Source organism: Mustela putorius, unplaced genomic scaffold, assembly GCF_011764305.1.
Source record: "Mustela putorius furo isolate JIRA1106 unplaced genomic scaffold, ASM1176430v1.1 tig00000407_pilon_pilon_pilon, whole genome shotgun sequence".
Classification (NCBI taxonomy): domain Eukaryota; kingdom Metazoa; phylum Chordata; class Mammalia; order Carnivora; family Mustelidae; genus Mustela; species Mustela putorius.
Window position 1 is genome coordinate 21140501 of NW_025421373.1, and position 19947 is coordinate 21160447.

The 19947-nt window shown below is 41.2% G+C and overlaps 1 protein-coding gene across 1 annotated transcript in view; it reads right to left on the reverse strand.

The window, feature by feature from the left end:
• Positions 1–1702: 1702 nt before the first annotated feature.
• Positions 1703–19947, reverse strand: part of LOC101689246 (chondroitin sulfate proteoglycan 4) — a 67025-nt gene continuing 48780 nt past the window's right edge. Inside the window, exons 12-13 of the mRNA XM_045079430.1 lie at positions 7593–7776; positions 1703–6927 (exon numbers count right to left, since the gene is read on the reverse strand). Of these exons, the coding sequence (XP_044935365.1) occupies positions 4880–6927; positions 7593–7776 (2232 nt within the window). The 3' untranslated portion in view covers positions 1703–4879. The remainder of the gene's footprint in view (positions 6928–7592; positions 7777–19947) is intronic.

Below are 19947 nucleotides of genomic sequence, written 5' to 3' on the forward strand. Positions count from 1 at the left end.
GGACCTTAGGAATGTTCCTGGTGTGCTCTTTCTTTCATCCAGTTTCTGGCCAACGCTCTGTCCACTGAGGAAGGGGAAAGCACTGCCTGCCCAGTGGGACACGAGCGCTGGGGCAGCTCCTCATCTTAAGAACACATCCCCTATCTTCCACTTACCCACCAAAGTTCCACTATCGGTAACGTGCTGCTTTGGGTAGAATGCGAGCCCTCTGGTTTCTTTAAATGATTGAGTACATCGGTGCTTTAATTTTTATTTCCTAAAGATCTATTTATTTATTTGATACAGAGCATGAGCAGGAAGGGCAGAGGAAGAGGGATGAGCAGACTCCATGCTGAGCACAGAGCCCGATGCAAGGCTTGACTTATGACCGTGAGATCATGACCTGAGTGGAGACCAAGAGTCCAAGGCCTAACAGATCGTGCCACCCAGGTGCCCTGCATTACTTCTTTTAAAATGCACTGAAACTGTACATAAGAAAATGTTTCTGTGGCAGTTAGTATGGTGCCTGGTGTACTGAGAATGTTATACAAAGATGATTATGATCGATGATGATGATGACATTAACATCACTAAATCCTAGCAAAGCCCCAAAAGATAGGTGCTAATATTATCCCCAATTTTTGGCTGAGGAAACTAAAATTCAGAGAGGTTGAATAAGTTACTCAAAGTCACACTGCTTGGAAGTAGAGAGCCAGGATTAAAATAGATGCAAATAGTGTCTCTAGGCCTGCTGGGGCACTTTGAGGGACCGCTGGTGCAAGATTGGGCTGACGGGGACTTTACCGGTCCAGTGAACTCCCCCATTCTCACTGTACCACTGGATGGGCATACTAGCTTAAAAGCACTTCAAGTGAAAACACGAAGCCCTTTCTTAACCTCTATTTCTCTTTGTCCTTCTTTTTCCATACCTTCCTCTCTTGGCACTGCGTGTGTGACTCTGGAAGAACCTACTAGAGGAAACAAACCAGAAAGGTCCTCTCAGGACATCTTGCATCTGTAATATCTAGAAGCAGTATCTGATATTTAGTTTCATATACCCTAGGTGCCTAATAAATGTCCAATCATGAGAAGGCAGCCTCTCTCAGGTATCTGTCAAGCAGTCAGTGGTGTTACTGGAGCGCCCTAGCCAAAGGCTCCATCACTGAGCATGCCCCACAGAGAGCTCTATGCCTACTTTCAACCCTACATCTCTCCCTACACATGGCCATGCTCAAACTCATTACAATGCTTCTGAAAGATGTAGGAAGTATTAGCACAGTCCCACTGTCAAATTCAGGAAATGTCATCTGATATGTACCATCCACCCTCCAAATGTTTCTACTACAGTCCTGGAAATCTGAAAAACCAGTGAGTAAAGGTAGCACCTGTCCCACAGCATCTAATTAATGCAGGACTCCAAGGAAGAGCATGATGGTGGTGGACCAGGGTCCCTGAAAGATTAGAATTGGTCAATGCCTCCAGATATGGAAAAATGTTAGATGTTGACTCCCAGCCCACCGCAAAGCATACCTTCTTTTAACAAAAATCAGCCATTCTTCTGATATTAACCTTTGACATTCATTTATTAAATCTCCAGTGATTTGTTAAGAGGCAGTGAATTAATTGTGACAAAGACTAGGCAGTTGTAGCTCTGTGTATGGGAGAAACCATTTAAAACTGATTTTCCATTCCCAACACTTTAATTTTCAACACTAAACAAGCATTTGCCAAAACTTTTTATTTCATTTTTTTATTTGAGCCAGCACCAAATGGTAGGCATTTTTTTTTAATTGAATCCATCTGTAAATCAGAAGAATATTCTAGATGCTCTGGAAGAAAACTTTCCAAGCTCTATTAATTACTGAGTCTTGACATCTGGACCTCTCGCTGATATTCTTGCTCTAGCAGGCACACTCACAAACAATGTGCAATATCATTTCAAAGCACCGGTGTCTGTTTCGTTCCAATATGGATACTAATTTTATTTGTTTGAAGTTGCAGAGTTATCAGGAAAAGAGGACGGGAAATCAGAATTTTTGGCCAGGTTGGTAAACCTAACTTCACAGATCTTTTGGTCGAATCAAGCAAGAGGCCAATGTGGTCATAGAGCCAACTCTATCTGGCTCTTCCTCAAAGAACAGGCATTCTCCTTGCCCAGCCAAGAGAGAACACAAAACCCACTAACTGGACGCAAAGCTGTCCCTCAGCTTTCATTTTCTGTGCGCGGGCTCACGCACACACTGCTGTTCTGTTCCTTCTGAGTGCCTGGCTGCCTAGAAAAGCTTGAGAATAATTCTGAGTTGCATCGTGATCACACCAACTTTGGGTTAAGGCTCTCGGTCCTCCTCCTTTCTAAAAGGATTAAATACAAAAACACTTGAAAGGGGTGACATATAATTCAGGAATGCAGAAAGGTAGGGGAGAATCACTTTAGGAAGAAGAGTGGAGAAGTTTTCTTTAGTACCAGCTGTCCATAGCATTTGATCCAGGGCTCTAAGACATGGGTAGTTATTTCTAGGCCTAAATACGGTATGCTTCCTTTTATTCTGTAGATTATGAAGTCCGTTTCCACAAAGATCAGTTAAAATTGGGTTGGGACAGAAAAGCAACCTAGAGAAGCAGAAGAGGGAAAGGATGAGAAAAATTCTCGTGCACATGGAACACATCAGAAGCGTTAGACATCTGGGGACACTTTGACCTCATCTTTACCTTTGTAAATATACTGCCTCACTTTTTTTATTTCCTCCTGATGTGTCCCACCTGTTAATACAAGGTAAAATCTGTTCCTTTGTCAAGGAATATAAAGAAATGAGGCTGCCTGCAAGTTTTTTTTTGTTTTTTAATACAACCTCTTTTAAAAACATTTGCCAATTACAGTTTCAACCACATAATGGAATTTTCACTCTTTTATTCTGTTTTTAGGACATAGTTGCTGCTTAGAGTTGGTAATGAGTTTATTAATCTTTCACTGGGTAGACAAGAAGACCCTTCACTGTGGCATTAACCAGGGTTTCTCAACCTGGGGATTTGTCGAAGTTTTGGACCAGAAAATTCTTTGTTGGGGCTGTTCTGTGTAGTGTTGGATTTTGGCAGGACCCTTGTTTTATACCGAGTAGCACCTGTTGTGAGAACGAAAAATGTCTCCAGACTTGCCAACTGCCCCCCTTCCGGGGCAATGCTTCCTTCCACCCTAGAAACACTAGCCACTGGCTTTAAGACAATCATTAAAATATGAAAAGGAGATATTAAAGTAGACACCCCTCTGAAAGGTCAAAGTTCTTATTTCCCAAGTGTTTCATATTTGAGGAGTATTTTAGTAGATCTTATCCACTGCTTAGCCTCCCCTGATTACATGGTGGACTCATCCACTGAAATCTGACGTGGAAGAATCTTCTCCCGCCCCTGGAGAGATGAGTCATGAGAATTCCATTTCCTTTTGCCCATTTCTCAGTTCTGGTCTGAGACATAAAAGGGGGAAAATGTTTGAGAAGTCCTCCTTTTGTAAGATTAAAAATAATAGTAATTATAAATAAGTTCCTCTCTAAAAAAAAAAAAAAGTCTTTTTGCCATATCTGTTTTTTTTTCCCCACTAGAATGTCTGTCTTTGAATGTGAATGTACTGCTTGGAACATGAGCAGCCCCTCACAATCACGAGGAACTAAGGGGGAAAAAAAAAAAAGAAGAAGAAAGAAAGAAAAAAAATTAAATGCCAACAGCTTGAGGAAGGTAAAGCAGAAAGAACAAAAGAACTTCAGTCCTTGATGATATCTTTGAACCACTGAACCAGCCTTGGAATGTCCACTGTAGGCTGCTTGTTAGTTGAAATAATTCAACACTTTTTTTGCTTAGCCAAAGCAATAGCTGGCAAACTATAATTTGTGGAACTAAGAATAGTTTTTACATTTTTAAAAGGTTGTTAAGAAACAAAGGTTGTTAAAAATAAACAGCGATATGGGGCCCACAAAGTCTAAAATGTTGACGACGGGGCCCTGCACAGATAAAGTTTGCCAATCCCCAATCCAAGCCACTCATAGCTAATGTCTTGTGATTTGTGACCCAAAGCATTCTTAACTAAAACAAGTACTCATATCTTCATTTTACAATTATAGAAACTGAAGCCTGAATCTGCCAATCGTAGGCTCAACCAGACAAGTCAAATACAAATTTGCTATTACTTCGATTCATTGTAAAGTTAAGCCAAATTGAGGCATCACAAAATATTTAACAGACTTTTCTATTTCTTGGGGCTTCAAATCATATTTGTACCACAGGTTTGGTTTTACAAATTAGAATAGATAAAGCCTCTTGATAGAATACAGTATGCTCAGTGAATACCTTCAAAGGGGCGTCAGACTATTCTACTATCTGGAGCACCAAGGCATTTCCTGTCCTAGGAAGTCAAACCTCGAGACCCCAAGGAGGAAAAGACATTACAGAAATACACTAGGAATGAACTCGCTGATTTGATAAATCACCTCTTCTGCTTGCTGAAACAGTTCCTGAATTTCCTTGCTGACTCACTTAGAATGAATCCTTAGTGAAAAATATCCAAAGGCTTCCTCCATTAACTTTAGCACCCAAGTTAATACTGCTGATCCCAGTTGGACCAGCATGTTTGGTAGCACCTTGATAAAGGATTTGAATATTGGCAAAATCTTATACTCAGGGTCAGGTCCCCAAGAAGGCAGACAAAGCTCATTGTGGAGAGCACATCAGAGGAGTGTTGTATGAGTTACAATAAACATTTGCTCCCATCTCACCACGGGGGGCCATAACTGAGCACTGAGTGACTGGCAGGGCTGGGTTTTCCTCAGGTGGTCCATCTAACATTTCTTTGGCCTTGTATCCCAGTCCCTATCCTAGTACAGTAGGTGGTCAGTCAGGAACAAAAGCCCTCAGTCTACACCCAATACTGGTTGTGCTTCAGGGTTGGGTTGGTTTGTCGGCAGAGCTTGACCATATCGGGATCCAGATTCATCCATGTCTCCCAAGGAGCACATTTCTCCACTGGCTCAGTGGCTGGAGAAACCATTTGCTCACTTTGTGGGTCCCTGAAAAGACTGACCGGGGGATTGCTGGAGCTTTTTAGAAGGGGTGTCACTGTGACAGTGGGAACGGTTCTGCTCCTTTCTGGCCTAGGACTTGGGGTTGTAGGTTCCAGATTAGTCTGGGGCTTGATAAGAGGTTTTGTCTTTTCTACCTTCTGGCCCAGCAGCCAGACACACAAGGCCACTGCAGTTACTATCAGCAGGAAGACCACCACAGCCAAGGGTACAATGACCATCAAAGGATAACTGCTCTCCCTGGGCTGGGTGGGTGTTCCAGGACTGGTGTTGGTAGTGTCCAGTGGCCAAATGACCCTGGTTGGAGAGGCCTTGCCATCCAGAGTAGGCTCTTCACCACGGTGTTGTCCCCAGGGATTTGTTTCCTGCTGCCTGGTCTGGGCCAGCTTCCCCAGAGTTTCTGTCTTTGCCGTGGGTCCTGGGGAAACCATAGGCTTTCCCAGAGAGAGATCTGAAGTCACAAGGTTATGGGCAGTGACTAATAAAGAAACATCAGGGGTAAAGGTTTGCAAACATAAGGGGTCAGGTGACACTATGCTGAAGGCGAGATGACCTATTGCTGGCTGTATGTGGTCTGCCCTGAGCAAGAAGGTGAAGGAGTCATTCAGCATATCGATGTCTGTTAGGTTGGCATGTGCATGAAGCATCAACAACCCTTGGTCAATGTCCCTCTGAGAGAACAGAGTAGCATTTTCCATTGCTGTGTCTCGGCCCACTCTTCGTACAAGTCTCCCATGGACAGGGGGTTTGGTCACTTCAAATCTGGGATCACTGTTAGTCCTATTAGCAAGCTCAGTGGCATCAAGGTCCTTTCTTCTCAGCGGATAAACCACCCTGTTGGCGATTGTCAGGTTTGACCTAATCCGCAGTAAAGGCTGCACTTTGATGTTCAGCATTTGTCCCGTCAGGTTGCTTTCTGGTGTAAATAGTGAGAAATACAGCTGGTCCTCTGAGGCCGTGAGATCTGTCATATGGTAACAGAGTCTTCCTGAATGCAGGTCTTCCTGCTCAAAGCTGATGACCACCTGGTTTTCAATGAGCAGATGCCCATGTTGGAGGGGACTTGTCATCTTGTAAGTGATTTGAGGGCTTTTCCCATTGGTCATTGCTGATAAGTGAGTATTGGTGATGGGGACAGTTGTCTGGCCTTGTGGGAGAAGTAGGTCTGTGAGGTTCACAAGGGTGATGGAAATGGGGATGACATCCAGGTGGAAGAGCTTATAAAATGGGCGGTGTTGGCCATCAGTTACACTAAAGTAAAACACACCCGAAGATGGGCTTCCATCTTGTATAAACCATACCTGAGAGTTATCAATGTCAGCTTGCGTGAAATGGTGAACAGGTATGTCTGGATGGTGAGCCATTGCTAAAATGCCATTATTAGGATTACGGATGATCATATATCTGATCTCCTCTGGAGGACTGTCTAGATCTTCCACTCTTAGGTTTTCAGGTCCCACAACCAAACTATTCCCCTGCAGAACCTTCAACCGAAGCCCTTTTGTCTTTAATTCTGGTGCCTGGTCATTAACAGGGGAGATAGTGATGTTAAACATCTCTTCAAGGAAGTTGGCCTCTGGTTTGGTGGTAGACTTGCTCTTTTGTTTTGGCCAAACAGCAAAGGTAAAATTATCAACCAGAGATTCAGAGTCATCGTGAAGGTATAGGATTCCAAATTTATTAACTATATACTGAGAGAAGTTGGGTTTTCCTTTGGTAATATTCCTCTCTCCAACCATAATGGTTCCATGGTGAGGAAGAGATGTAACCTGGAACCAGATTTCATAATAAGATCTCTGAGATTTGGGCAGTTTCAACAAGAGGTTGGAAGCATCTAAATTAGATTGATCAATGAGAACTTTGTCTCCCTCCTTGACAGCAGCTCCTGTGAAAATACAAATATAAAGAACAAAGTGGCATTTCACTAGAACTTTCAGATGACACCTGTAAAATCTCTTTCTCTCTCAAATTTCCCAATCCTAGTGGATTATTCTAAACCCCTGTGTTGCTCAAGAACATGAATTAGCACTGTTACTCAAGGTAACAATGCATATAACAAATTGCATTTTAAGTATACATATCCTAACTATTAGGTCAGTATTTCAGGCAAGAGAATTCTAAAATCTTGAGATTCACTTTTAAAATGTTAATTTTCTCACTTATCTACCACTGGACCTTCTCTTGCCGTAGAAACAGGTGCAGCTTTCAATACCCCTTTCCTTTCAGGAACTTGCCCTATTGTTATTTTCATTTTCTATAAATGGTTTCCAATAGTAGGCATGGTAAAGTCCCCATTTGGAGTTACAAATAAAATCCTTTAGAGCTACTTTTCCATCTTCCCCCTAACTACAACTATTAAAGCTTGTGAGAGTAAAAAAAGCCTCAGAGGAAGAGCACACATAAAGAAATCCATTTTTATAACTGTATACATTTTATTTCAAAGGTTGATATCATGCCATTTCCAATTCATAAGGAGAATATTTATTTCTAAATTGTCCCTACTTTAATAATTACAGATAAGCCACGGACCACATCTTTTAGTGGCCTTACCTGTATTTGCAAGCAGACGACTCTGCCGACCAGGCTCAGTAATTTCATATGAAATAGTAATACGAAACTCCTCAGGACCTAGAGCTGCTGGTGGGGAGGACATTGTGAATGTGAAAGAGTCTTCTGCAGTCCAGCCGGTGTTCTCATGGTCCACATGCTGGTATAATATCAGCCGTTCACTGACCTGTGCAGACAGGAAGAAGAATCAGCCCCTGCCTTCCTGGATAATATGAGGACTAACACATATCCCAACTGAAGGAGATACAAGTTTTCTTCAGGGTTTATTCTCATGCTCAAATTAGGCACATATCTATGCAAACACAAGAACACTAACAATACGGTAACCTATTTGTCGGTGTGAAACTCAGTGTTCAGTTGCAAAAATAGTTTATCAGAGAAAGAAAACACATTGCTTTTGAGATATCTAAGGGTATGGTTTGTATATTATAGAAAGCATATAATGAACCTTCATTTGCCACTCTGATAATTTTAAAAACTATCAACTCAGAACCAATCCTATTTTATGTAATACTCCTACCCACATTGTGCTCAGTAGCTTATTTTGAAGCCAACCCCAAACACTGTTTTATCTGTAAATGTTGTAGTAAATATTGACAAAGATGGCTCTTTTAAAAACATAATCACAATACCATCATCACATCTAAATATTATCAACAGTTACTTAATATTATCAAATATTCAACTAGTGTTCAAATATATCTGATGATCTAGTACATGGTTTTTTGTTTGTTTATTTTACACAGTTGGTTCATTTGAGTCAGGATCCTTAGTAAGTCCCCACAACACATTTGTTTGATGCTTTTTTTTTTTTTTTTTTTTTTTTAAGATTTTATTTATTTATTTGACAGACAGAGATCACAAGTAGGCAGAGAGGCAGGCAGAGAGTGAGAGAGAGGAGGAGGCAGGCTCCCCGCGGAGCAGAGAGCCTGATGTGGGGCTCGATCCTAGGACCCTGGGATCATGACCTGAGCCGAAGGCAGAGGCTTTAACCCACTGAGCCACCCAGGCGCCCCTGTTTGATGCTTTTCATAGGAGTCTCTTAGTCTATAGGTTTACCTTCTCTAATTTTTTTTTCTTATAATTAATTTGTTAAAGAGTTTGGGTCATTTGTCTTACACAGTTTCCTATATTCTAGATTTTGCTGGTTACATCCCAATGGTATTGTTTAACATGTTCTTCTGTCACCTATATTTCCAACACGCTAGTAGTTAAATCTAGAAATGTAGTAAGAATAAGACTTAAGTTTTTGTTAAGACTGTTTTACAGGGTGTACTTTATATTTCTTCTGCATCTCATTACAAGACTGCTTTTTGGACATGTTAGTATTAATAGTTGAATTCAAGTGTTGCCAGGTTGATTTATCTATCTTAAAGTTCCCCACCAGCCTTATCACCTGATAGTTTTATAAAGTCATTGATATGAATGCTTAAGTCCCTTATTTTTGCAGTGGCAAGGCACTGATATTTTTAATCATTCCTTCTTCATTCTTTTCTGGAATTCTTCTATAAAGAAGAACTTTCCCTCATCAGCTATTTGGCTACACTGAGGTACAGCATATGCAGGAAAGACAGGATAAATACTCGATTTTTTCCCTTTATACCAATTTTTAGAAAAATGAGTCCTGTGGCTCCAATATGCAAACATACCCATTGGTTTTTGTTTTGTTTGTTTTGGGATTATTATAAACACATGAGTTTTAATATATGATATATTTCATTCCATTGCAGTTCTTACTCTCCTTGATGTTCAGAGTTTCCCACCTCACTTAGGGTATTTTTCAAGATTTAATCTAAGCCCCTGATGCCTAATGCCTATCAATGTCTTGTCTAGCTCAACTGATGGAGAGGGCCCCACCCAGTGTTTTATTGTCCAGATCTCTTGTGGGTAGTCTTCCCCTAACAACAGTGACTGCAAGTTCTAAATCTCAAACCACAGAAGGGAAGGCTTGAGATAAAATGTGTCACCCTTTCCTTCCTATAGGTCACTAAAATGTCTCACCCTTTCCTTCCTATAGGTCACATCTTTTTCTGACCTGCCTTCTATTATAGTATCTGAACTTATAGGTAGGTTGTTTTCAAGGTGTTTATGTCCACGTCAGAAGGGTCTAGGATAAGTTATCATAAAATTCACAGAGCAGCTGAGTTTATTTCATCAGTCAGTATTTGGAAATACTGTATTAATTAACAGAAGCTTGGTTGTGTATTGTTCTGGCTCAACACTGGTGCAATGGATGCACCTGGAATCAGAGTTCTAGAAAGGCTTTTGGCCTAGTGAGTTTCCACAGAATATGAGCTTCCTGTTTCCAGAGTGTCCAAAAACTGTTAATGAGTTTTTTTTCCTTTCCTATTCAAGAGCAAGGCAAGAAAATGCTGTCATTTGGGGATTTTAAGGGGGGAGAAGAAAGTATTGTTTCTCAACATTTCCTCATCAAGAAGCAAGGTCACTCATGAAGAATTGGTTTCCCCAAAGGTAATTTCTGGTAGTGACCACTGACTTGATCCCCTAGAAGTTTCTGGGGGAAAAATATCAGTTTTATTTAGCAGTTCTACTATTTCTATTCTTAGCTAGAGAGTTATGATAAAATATTCATCCTAAATGTATTGCTCTTCCTAAAAACAAGTGACAGTGCCATGGGTTTCGGACTGGAGAGTGGTTCCTAAAGTTTCCCATTCTGCTTGAAAGAGGCATACTATTATAAGACAAGAGACATCTAGCTTCTTAATATTAAAAGTAACATAGTTTACTGACCAGGAGGAAAAAATTTTCTTGGAAGCGATCTTGTCCTTTGCTTCTTTGGTTTAAGTAAAAATTAACTTCCCCCCAAAATACATAAGTTATTGGAATAATCTAAGGGTCTTGTGATGTCTACAGGATGAAGAATGATAGTCCCAGGGAAAGAATGGTTCTCAAGATGAGAGCAGTTGAGATGAAGGTCAAAAATCTGAGAGAAATTAATTGGAGAGGAGCCCTAACCATAGCTGTGTACTTTGGAAGACTCCCGAAGGAGAGGTCTGCTACCAGTTCTTTTTCCAAAAAGTCATTCCAAAAGTGAGAAATTGTGAATAATGTATTGACTCATTCTATGCTGGAGAGTGAGAGAATCAAATTAGATTCATCCTGAGTGTCTGAGCTTCAAGACTGGACAGCAGGTAATTGAAAGTGCCAGAAGTAAAAGGGAATGAGTGTGGCTATCGAATGTCAACTTGGCAGTCATGCCCTGAAGGAGCTTTGGGGTGAGTAGAGTCTTTAATAGATGACAGAGAGCTTTAAGAATCAGATTCCAGGGGCGCCTTGGTGGCTCAGTCAGTTGAGCATCTGATTCTTGATCTCAGCTCAGGTCTTATTCTCGGGGTTGTGAATTCCAGCCCTGCATTGGGCTCTACCCTGGGCAAGGAGCCTACTTAAAAATAAATAAATAAGAACCAGGTTCTAAGGTGTGGGTGTACGCATGTGTGTGTGTGGTGGCAAGGGCTGGAAAAGGGAGAAGAAGACCAACACTTATAGGGAAAAGTGTAAGGTAAACCTCAAGAGAAGGATCTCAGACAGGATTAGGAATTTTGAATAAAAAGTGGCCTTAGGGTCAACTTCCAACAGCTCTGCATATTTCTGCTGTATTAAATATAGATAGATAAGCCACTTAGCTGAATACCTAGGCTCTGAGATTAAGGAGACAGGAGAGAAGTTTTTATTTCCCACGGATTTAGATTAGCCCAGATATTTTCTCTTTTACAGATGGAGTCTTTCTGGAATGTCATTAGAAATTAAATTTTGTAGAATTCACAACTAGTAAATGCAGAAGGAAAAACAGAATGAGCAAAACCACCATTTGGCAATCACTACAGTAATAAATATTTCACAGGTAAGAATCCAAAAATGATTACTTATACTAGTGAGCTAAGTTGTGCTGAGAAACAGGGTATTTCAATAGTTCCAAAGTAGTTCCTCACAAAATACTTAATTACAGAAAGGGAAATAGTGAGTTCGCCAAGGAGAAACCAGAAGGAGAGGACCTAAGTGGGGGACATCACCAGCGACAGGGCGGAGTGAGCACCGGTGCTTCCTGACGGGAGGCTGGAGAAGAGCTTGGCCTCTCTCATGCCATTCCCACCAAAGCGCACAACCTGCATCAGACTGTGAGGAAATGTCCAATGAAACCAAAGTGAGGAACACTCTACAAATAAGTGGCCTGTTCTCCTCAAAAAATGGCCACATCACAGAAGTCAGCATGACTGCAGAATGTTTTCAGATTAAAGCAGACTGAGGACACCTGCGAACTAAATGCTTTGTTTTACACTGTGGATTTTTTCCTTTAGGATATTCTTGGACATTCTTTTTTTTCTAGAGGATATGCTTTGAAACAACTTGTGAAATTTGAATAAGATCTATAGATTATATAATAGCCCTGTATCAATGTTAACTTCATGATTTTGAAATTATACTGTGGTTATATGAGAAAGGCCTAGTTTCAAAGAAATATGAGCTGAGGTATTTAGATTAATCATGCCTGCGACTGACTTTTAAAATGTCAAAAGTGTGTGTGCATGCGTGTGTGCGAGAGAGAGAGAAGAGATATGATAAAGCAGATAGTTAAAAGCTAACATTTGGGCAATAAGGATGAATAGTATACTTTATACTCTTTTGCAATTGTTCTGTAAGTCTGAAATTATCTCAAAATAAAAAAGTTAAAAAAATAATTCTAAAAATGAAATCCCATAGTGTTTTACTATATCAACTTTAGAAAGGGACCAATGGTTTCTTTTCTCTGATGACCAAGTATGTGCAGAATGACCTGAGTAGTCCTTCCATTTGAAATGACAGTATGATAACATCTCCTTGGGTCTCTGAGATCTGTCTTCTGGATTTCACATCCTTGGTTACTACAGAACCACAGAAAAAAGTATTTGTCAGAGGCCAGAGGGATAGATTTGGCTCCAAAAAGGCCAGGGGCCCTACTGACTTTTCTGTGCTGGGTTAAAGTTTACAGCTGAGAGGCTGCTGAGAAGCTCAGAGAGGGTGGGAATTAGGGAACTCCTCTCCATCCCCCCAATCATTGTCCTAGTTGGGAGCAGAGCTGAGATCAGGAGCCAGATCTCCACACTTGAAGATAAGAACCCTTTCTCCTAGAGCACTGTATTGGACACCGCTTGGCTCCAACTGCCTGAATGATTACTCTTCTTCCTCCAAGGAGGAAGAGGACACACATTAATATAAAAATGGAAGCAGAGGAGTGTAGCAGAATTGGAACCACGGGTTGATCAGACCTACATTCAACTTTCAGCTCTGTGACATTTATGCAGGACATCTAATTTCTCAGAGCCTACATTTCTGCATTAAAATATGGAATAACATTTCGCTTGTATATATACACTTAACCTAGTTGATCTTTTGCCATATTGACATTCGAACCCACATGCCCTGAGCCTTTCAAAGTCTTTCAGAAAAATATCTAAGTCCTCATTAGCCAATTCTTTACTAGGACATCAGAGGATTCTGGTTAAGGTGGAAGGTTATACATATTTTTTTTAAAAATAAAGAACCATGGCATGAAAATATGAAGCAATGAGAAATTTCTAAAACATGCCTAACAAAAAAAAACTTTTCTTCATAAAGCAAAGAAATAGTTGGGCTGGAATTTTGGCACATACTGCAGAAACTTACTTCCAGTTTCTTTGTAAATAAGTATTAGCTCATCATCCTATGCTTGACATTTCAATAAATATTTGTTTAATGAATAAGCTACTTAAGAAGTGCTTTACAAAATTTAATTATAAAGTATGTTTATGCAATGAAACAGTAGAAACAAGGCGATCCAAGACATTTCTAACCCATTTATTTAACAAAAACACAAATAGTACCTTTTACTGAGCCCTGCATATGTGCCAGACACTCTGCAAGGCATATTATGTAACTCATTTTATTTAATTTTGTTTTAGGGGCCTTATTATATCCACTGGACAGATTAAAAAAAAAAAACCTGAGGGTGAGAAAATTTAAATAATTCACTCACAGCCAACAAGTGGGAGAGCCCAGTTTTTAATCTAGTCCCACAGGACTCTAAAAGTCACGTTTTTTTCCCACTGTACTGCTCCTTCACCATTGAAAGCTCAATGAGATTCTAGGCAACTAAGAAATTCTCAAGATATTTGCTCCAATTTTAAGGAGTTTAATAATATAAAAAGTCAGTTGGTAGGGATGGTTAGAGCAGACAGATGCCATTTTGTGGTCTGGCCTGGCTAGGACGTAATCACTATTGGCCAGAACTTGTAAGGATTCAAAGAAAGAGCTCATTTTATATACTGCATTCACTATAAAAGGAAAGCTAAAGAAAACCTGTGTTTTATATTTTCTTTTGTATTATTACCATTGTATATCAGGTACAAACTTTCTTGTAGGACTTTAGAGGAAAGAAGGTGGACTCAGGGGAAAGGAGTTTCTACTTGGATCAGGGCTGAGGGCAATTCCTTTCTGGTCCTGAGGTGACTAGCAGACAACTATTTTCTTCAGGCTAATCTCTTTAAAGATGAAGGCATTTTTATAGTTCCTCATTGTTTGACCACATGATTTTACACAAACCTCAGTGTTCTTCAGATTTTTTTGTGTGGGTGGCCATGATATCGTGTGTGTGTGTGTGTTGGCAAGATATAATTCTTAAGCATTCAAATATTACAAAGGGTCATTATGAGTGTCTTGGATGAACTTGGGGTGAAATGGGAGCTTTGATACAACATCCTTGGTGGAGTCAACCATGACATAGAATCTGACCATTTTTTCCCTCGAATTGTGTGTACATTCTGTAGATCCACAAAAGTACACATGGACAGGACTGAGTGTTAAGAGAATAAAATTGTCAGACCAAAGATGGCCAAAGATGGGCTAGAATGTTCTGGAGCATCTCTTCATTCTGAGGGTCTTTATAAATCCAGTTTCCTATGGTCCTGATAAGAACACAGAACATTAGTCTTTTATACTGCTCTCTCTCATGGTGGGCCTTAAAAGTCAATCTCAGGTTTGAAATTCCCACTGAAGAAGAGAGTAACCAAATTATCTTGGTGTCAGCTGGGAAAGGGGACCGGGAGAAAGGAAGATATGCAGCACGTTCACTTGGTTCTGCACAACACGATGCCTTTGTTAAAGGTCCCAGTCTCTAGACAGGATAACTGTTGTCCAGAAGAAGCAAGGGAAAACAGAACTGGCCAAAAGTCTCTATCGTGGGCAGATTTTCATTGAGAAAGGGGGCTGTAGAAAGCCAAACACTTCAGAAAGGTAAGGTCTCTAAGGTTCCATGTAGGTTAACCAGAAAGTCCTATAAGCTAACACTTGGAAAACCACAAGGTCCCATGCTCCTGAAGGATTAGCTCAGGCAAATGACTCCTCTTTATGTGCCCTTGCTTACTTCTATCAGGGCTGGCACCATCATGTGAGCAGAGAGCAGTCAGGTCTGGAGAGCTCAAGGTTTCCAGAAGAGGTCAGAAGTCTGGAGCAGCCCAGCGAGTGGCAGCTTGGAGGGTGCCCAGGTACCATGCTAGAGAAAGTGGAACTGGTTAAGTCCTAGAAGTGATTCTCCTTAACGGGAATGGATAGAAGACCTAAGTTCCTAAGTGGTGCTATCTGGAAGTCTCCAGCTAGAAATAAGCAACTGAAAACCAGGTCCAAATAATTACACTTGATCCTCTATGACAGAGCCAATCTCCACATAAAAATGCTAGATCAGAAAGCTTTTCAAGGAGCCCAGCAAGATAGCCATTTATAGCCCTACTTGGCAGAAAGGTCCAAATTCACATTTATATAGAAGTGAACATTGATTCTCATGGGCTTTATGCCATTACAAGCAATGGAAACCTTTAATAAAACTACCAGTCGGGATCACAGAAAAGGTGATTCATCAGGAAACACCAGAAGGTAGTATGTGACATCTTGCTTTTTTTATACATGAGTTTGGTTGGCTAAAAATGCCCCCCTTCTCCACAAAATATCAGATCCAAATCCCTTGAACCCGTGAATATTACCTTTTTTTTTTTTTTAAGATTTTATTTATTTATTTGAGAGACAGAGAGTGAGTGAGAAAGCACTAGCAGGGGGAGTGGCAGAGGCTTCCCCAATAGGGAGCCTGATGCGAGCTTGATCCCAGGGATCCTGGAATCATGAGCTGAGCTGAAGGCAGATGCTTAACTGACTGAGCCACCCAGGGGCCCCGAATATTACCTTCTTTGGCAAAGACTTGGCAGATGTGATTAAGGATCCTGAGATTGGAAATTCCTCTGGACAACCGAGGTGGGCCCAAACTGTATTCACATACATCCGTACAGAGGGAGACAGAGGGATATTTGATTCAGAGAAAAGAGAAGATACAAAAGTGAGCAATGGAGGCAGAGACTGGATGACAAAGCCACACACCAAGAAGTGCTGGCAGCTACCAGAAGCTTCAAAAGGCAAGGAAGGAATTCCCCATTAGAGCCTCCAGAGGGAGAACAATCCTGCTGACACCTTGAGTTTAGCCCAGTGAAATGGAGTCTCAACTTCCAGCCTCCAGAACTGTGAGGTCATGCATTTCTGCTGTTTTAAGCCACCAAGTTTATGGCCACAGGAAATTAATACAAGGAGAAAAGAGAAACCACTCTCACTGAAATGGGAATTCATTCTATCTGCTTTTTCAAAGGAAGAGCCAAAGTTCTAAGAAAAAGAAACGTATCTGGTTATTCGAAGCTACTGCGCCCGGACCCAGGAGCCAAATACCAGTTTGAACAGTGAATAGGTGAGCAAGTGACAACTGAATATTGCTACACGTGGAAAATATGCTGGCACATAGTCCAGTGAACTGTGATGGTAAAACCAAAACTGCCAAAATGACACATGGGTGGTAAATGTCCAAAATGACTACTGAGTCTAGTTAGCATGGAGCTTGCTAGTGAAGAGACCCCAAGAAACTGGGGGGCGAGGGGCAAGAGTGATCAGTAACACAAAGACACTGATCCTTCTCTGCTCTGAAAATGAAAGGCGCCAAGCTTAACGATCCCATTGGGCTCTCCATTAAGTTGCAATAAATTAGTTTCTGTTCTATTGGAAATGTGCTCACAATTTCTCAAAACATCAGTGTTATCTTGTGCAACAAACTCAGACTCTGGGAGAAAAGGTAACTGGACAGAATTCACAATACCACCCATGCATTGTATTATTTTCTAAGTGTGGCCCTGAAAGGCTGTGTTCATTGCATTGCAGTAACATTGACAAAAATGGATGATCTTCTCTCCACAATAGCTCAGAGGTTTAAATGCAATTACTGGCTTTATGGAAAAGAAAAAAGGCCAGACATCAGAAACCTCAAAACCAGAACACTTTGCTTTTTAATGATTCCAAATGATCTAAACATGCACTGGAATGAAAATCACTCAATTAGCCCTCGGCTCTACTTGGAGTGCTTCATAGAATTCAATTCATACTTTTTTGTTCACACATTCCTTGAAATAAACGATAAAGCTCCAAAGCTGTAAAAAGTTTTCATTTCATAAAATTTGATGATTCACCTTCTCTGTGTCTGTGTGTGTTTATTTCTTCAGGGTAGAAGAGAATGTTACTTCATTATCTTGGTAGGTTGACATGGCACGGTTCAAAAAAAAGTGAATTTATCTGGGATAAGAAAATATTTTGAGCTATTAACATTACAAATGTATTCCTACAATTATCCCTACATCCAGAATATGATATTAAGTGTAATGGAGGGTCTAAATTTTTTCACAAGCTATAACTATCCAGAGTCAGTGATTAAAATGGTCATTTTTGTTTATCCATCAAAAAAGCAAGAAAGGGTGTAGGTTTATGTGCAAAATGATTCAATGGCCTTCTCCCCCCAGCTGAGGATGGTAGAGAGCTGGAAACAATTTCGTCCTTTAAAGTAAAGGTGTGAAAGCAAACTCAACCATCAACTGCCTAAAACAATCTCTTAGCAGGTCATTGGCTAACAAATCAGAAAATCTGAAATTAGAAAAACCGGTGAAGAACGCCAAAAGCAATCAAAGCCATTTGATTACATGAACATGGCTGAATAGTTCTGAACTTCTATAATTGAACTTGATTCCTGCCTGAGTCATATCTCTCTGTTCACCAACCAGACTGAAGGCTGATCAAAGCACGAAACACATGCTCAATAAATGTCTTTGGTAAGTCATTTCAGAGAAAAGGTTGTGATTATCTTCATCACCTCCAAAGTCTGTCTCTACCACTTCTTTTATGTCTCAAATGGTTCTGGAGCTGCTGGGGAGTAAATCTGAGCCATCATGAAATGGCTGAGCACCAGCCAGGGTCCTATTCAATAGAGGCCATAAAATTGCAGATTTTAGGCAAAGATTTACAATCTATTTGCACATGAAAAAGGAGAGAGGATCTGGAAATGGGAAAGCCAGGAAGATGAATAATAAGTTTCTTCCTCTTCCCAAGTCACAAATAAAACTGCATTTTTAAAGACACAAGCCTAAACCCAATGGGAATGTCTTCAAATTAATGTCAGTTGTACTGAATTTATTGACTCCATTGCCATTGTATATGGCATATACAATGACACCCCCCCCCCGATATAATGTACTGCTTTAATGTCTTCTCATTTTATTTTGACAACAACCATGTTGTTTTCATATTCAGAAACACACACACATGGAAAGAGTCAGGGTTAGCACTTTGGTTTCTAGTTTTACCATTTCCTCAGTGTACTCTTTCCTCTCCCCACATTACTGACATGTTTTGTGACTACTGAAGTGGAAGAGTAGTCAGGGTATTTCAATGACATTTATTCATAGACATTTAGTCAAACAAATCCTGCCAAACCCACCTCAACTTGGCCACAGCAGCTGCTCTGGGGAGGAGTCCTTCCTCTGGCTCTCCAGGCTCAGGTCACTTGGACCCCGCCCCCAGCCCCGGGGCCTCATTCTGCCTTCCAGCCTCTCCTTTGCTCAAGGTCGAAGTGCTCTGTCCAGGCATGAAGACCTGACCTTGGCTATGCCCCCTGCTCTTATCATCATTCAGAGAAATGTGTTCTAGAACACCAGGGGCTCTTCCCCAAAGGAAAAGGGTAATTAGGTTACGGGGTGACAGGCAAATGTCATTCTCTTCTGATGACCTCATTTCCATTCATTAAATCACTGTAGCACATAAGGATAAGGATGGCAGCCAATTCTGGTGTCCCAGAAAAATTACCTCCCCCTGCGAAACCAGTCTTTTGGCTACTGGGAGAGGCAAGGAGCCTCTCACATTTCCAAGCAGCATTAGCTATCATTTAGTTCAAGTCTGCTGTGTGTGAAGCGGTATGCTAGGCATTCGGTACCCATGATTCATGCTAATCCATACGCAGGCTCCTAGAAGAAAGGACAGCCTGGTAGATGGGAGCATGACCTAGCGTCAGAGGCCCCCGGGGTCGAATCCAGGTTCCTCGGCCCCTGGGCTATAACTGTAGGCCGGTTGCTTAACTTCCCCCATGCTTGAGGACAGCACGTGGGACTGGATGAATGTTCAGAATGGCTTCAGTTATCATCATTACCGTTTTCCTCATTTTACACATGAGGAAATTGGGGCTTAAGAGATATGTGGTTTGCTCTAACCCACAGAGCTAACCCAGATCTGATTTTAGGGGCCAAGGGACCTGTCCTCTGCCACAAGCAGTTAGCAGAAGATCAAGGAGCAGCAACAGGGCGCTCAATTCCCAAGTGAGGTGTTTGCCTCATGCTCACACACTACAGGCATAGAGAGTGTGTGCCCCTGAGCTGAATTAGATGCTGCTTTACAACACAGGAATTGTCCCGTCTAGGAGTATACTTGCATAAAAGCCTGATACACAGTCTGGTGCCTTGTGTACAAGAAAAGGAGCCTGCCTTTGTCCTCCGAGACAAAAGCACTAGGCTGGGCTGCAGGCACGGTGGGTGTTTGGCTTGGACAGGGAAAGGCCTTGCATGTTGAGAAGAGCCACACACCTGGTCCATTCGAGAAGACTGATCTCCCCTCTCACCACTCCTGACTTGTGGCATGGCCCCGGCTGTGCTTCCAGACCAGCCTGCCCCTGTCTCCACAGAAAAGACCAACAGTTGGGCCGAAGTCTCCTGGTCCCAGACACCCCTTTGCAGGTCCCTTGTAGCCCTGAGTCCTAAACTTACCCTCCCTTGCCCCAGCCAACACCTGCCATTGCAAATACATTTCCTTGACACTTGCCTCTTGGTTCTTAAAGTGGAAGGAATCATGAGAGGAAAAAGAAAACCTTAAAATAATGGGATTTTAATCAATCAAGACTTTTATTACCTGCCCCAGAGCCTTATAACTAGTTTGGGGGTTTTAATTCCTGTTTATAATTGTGTTG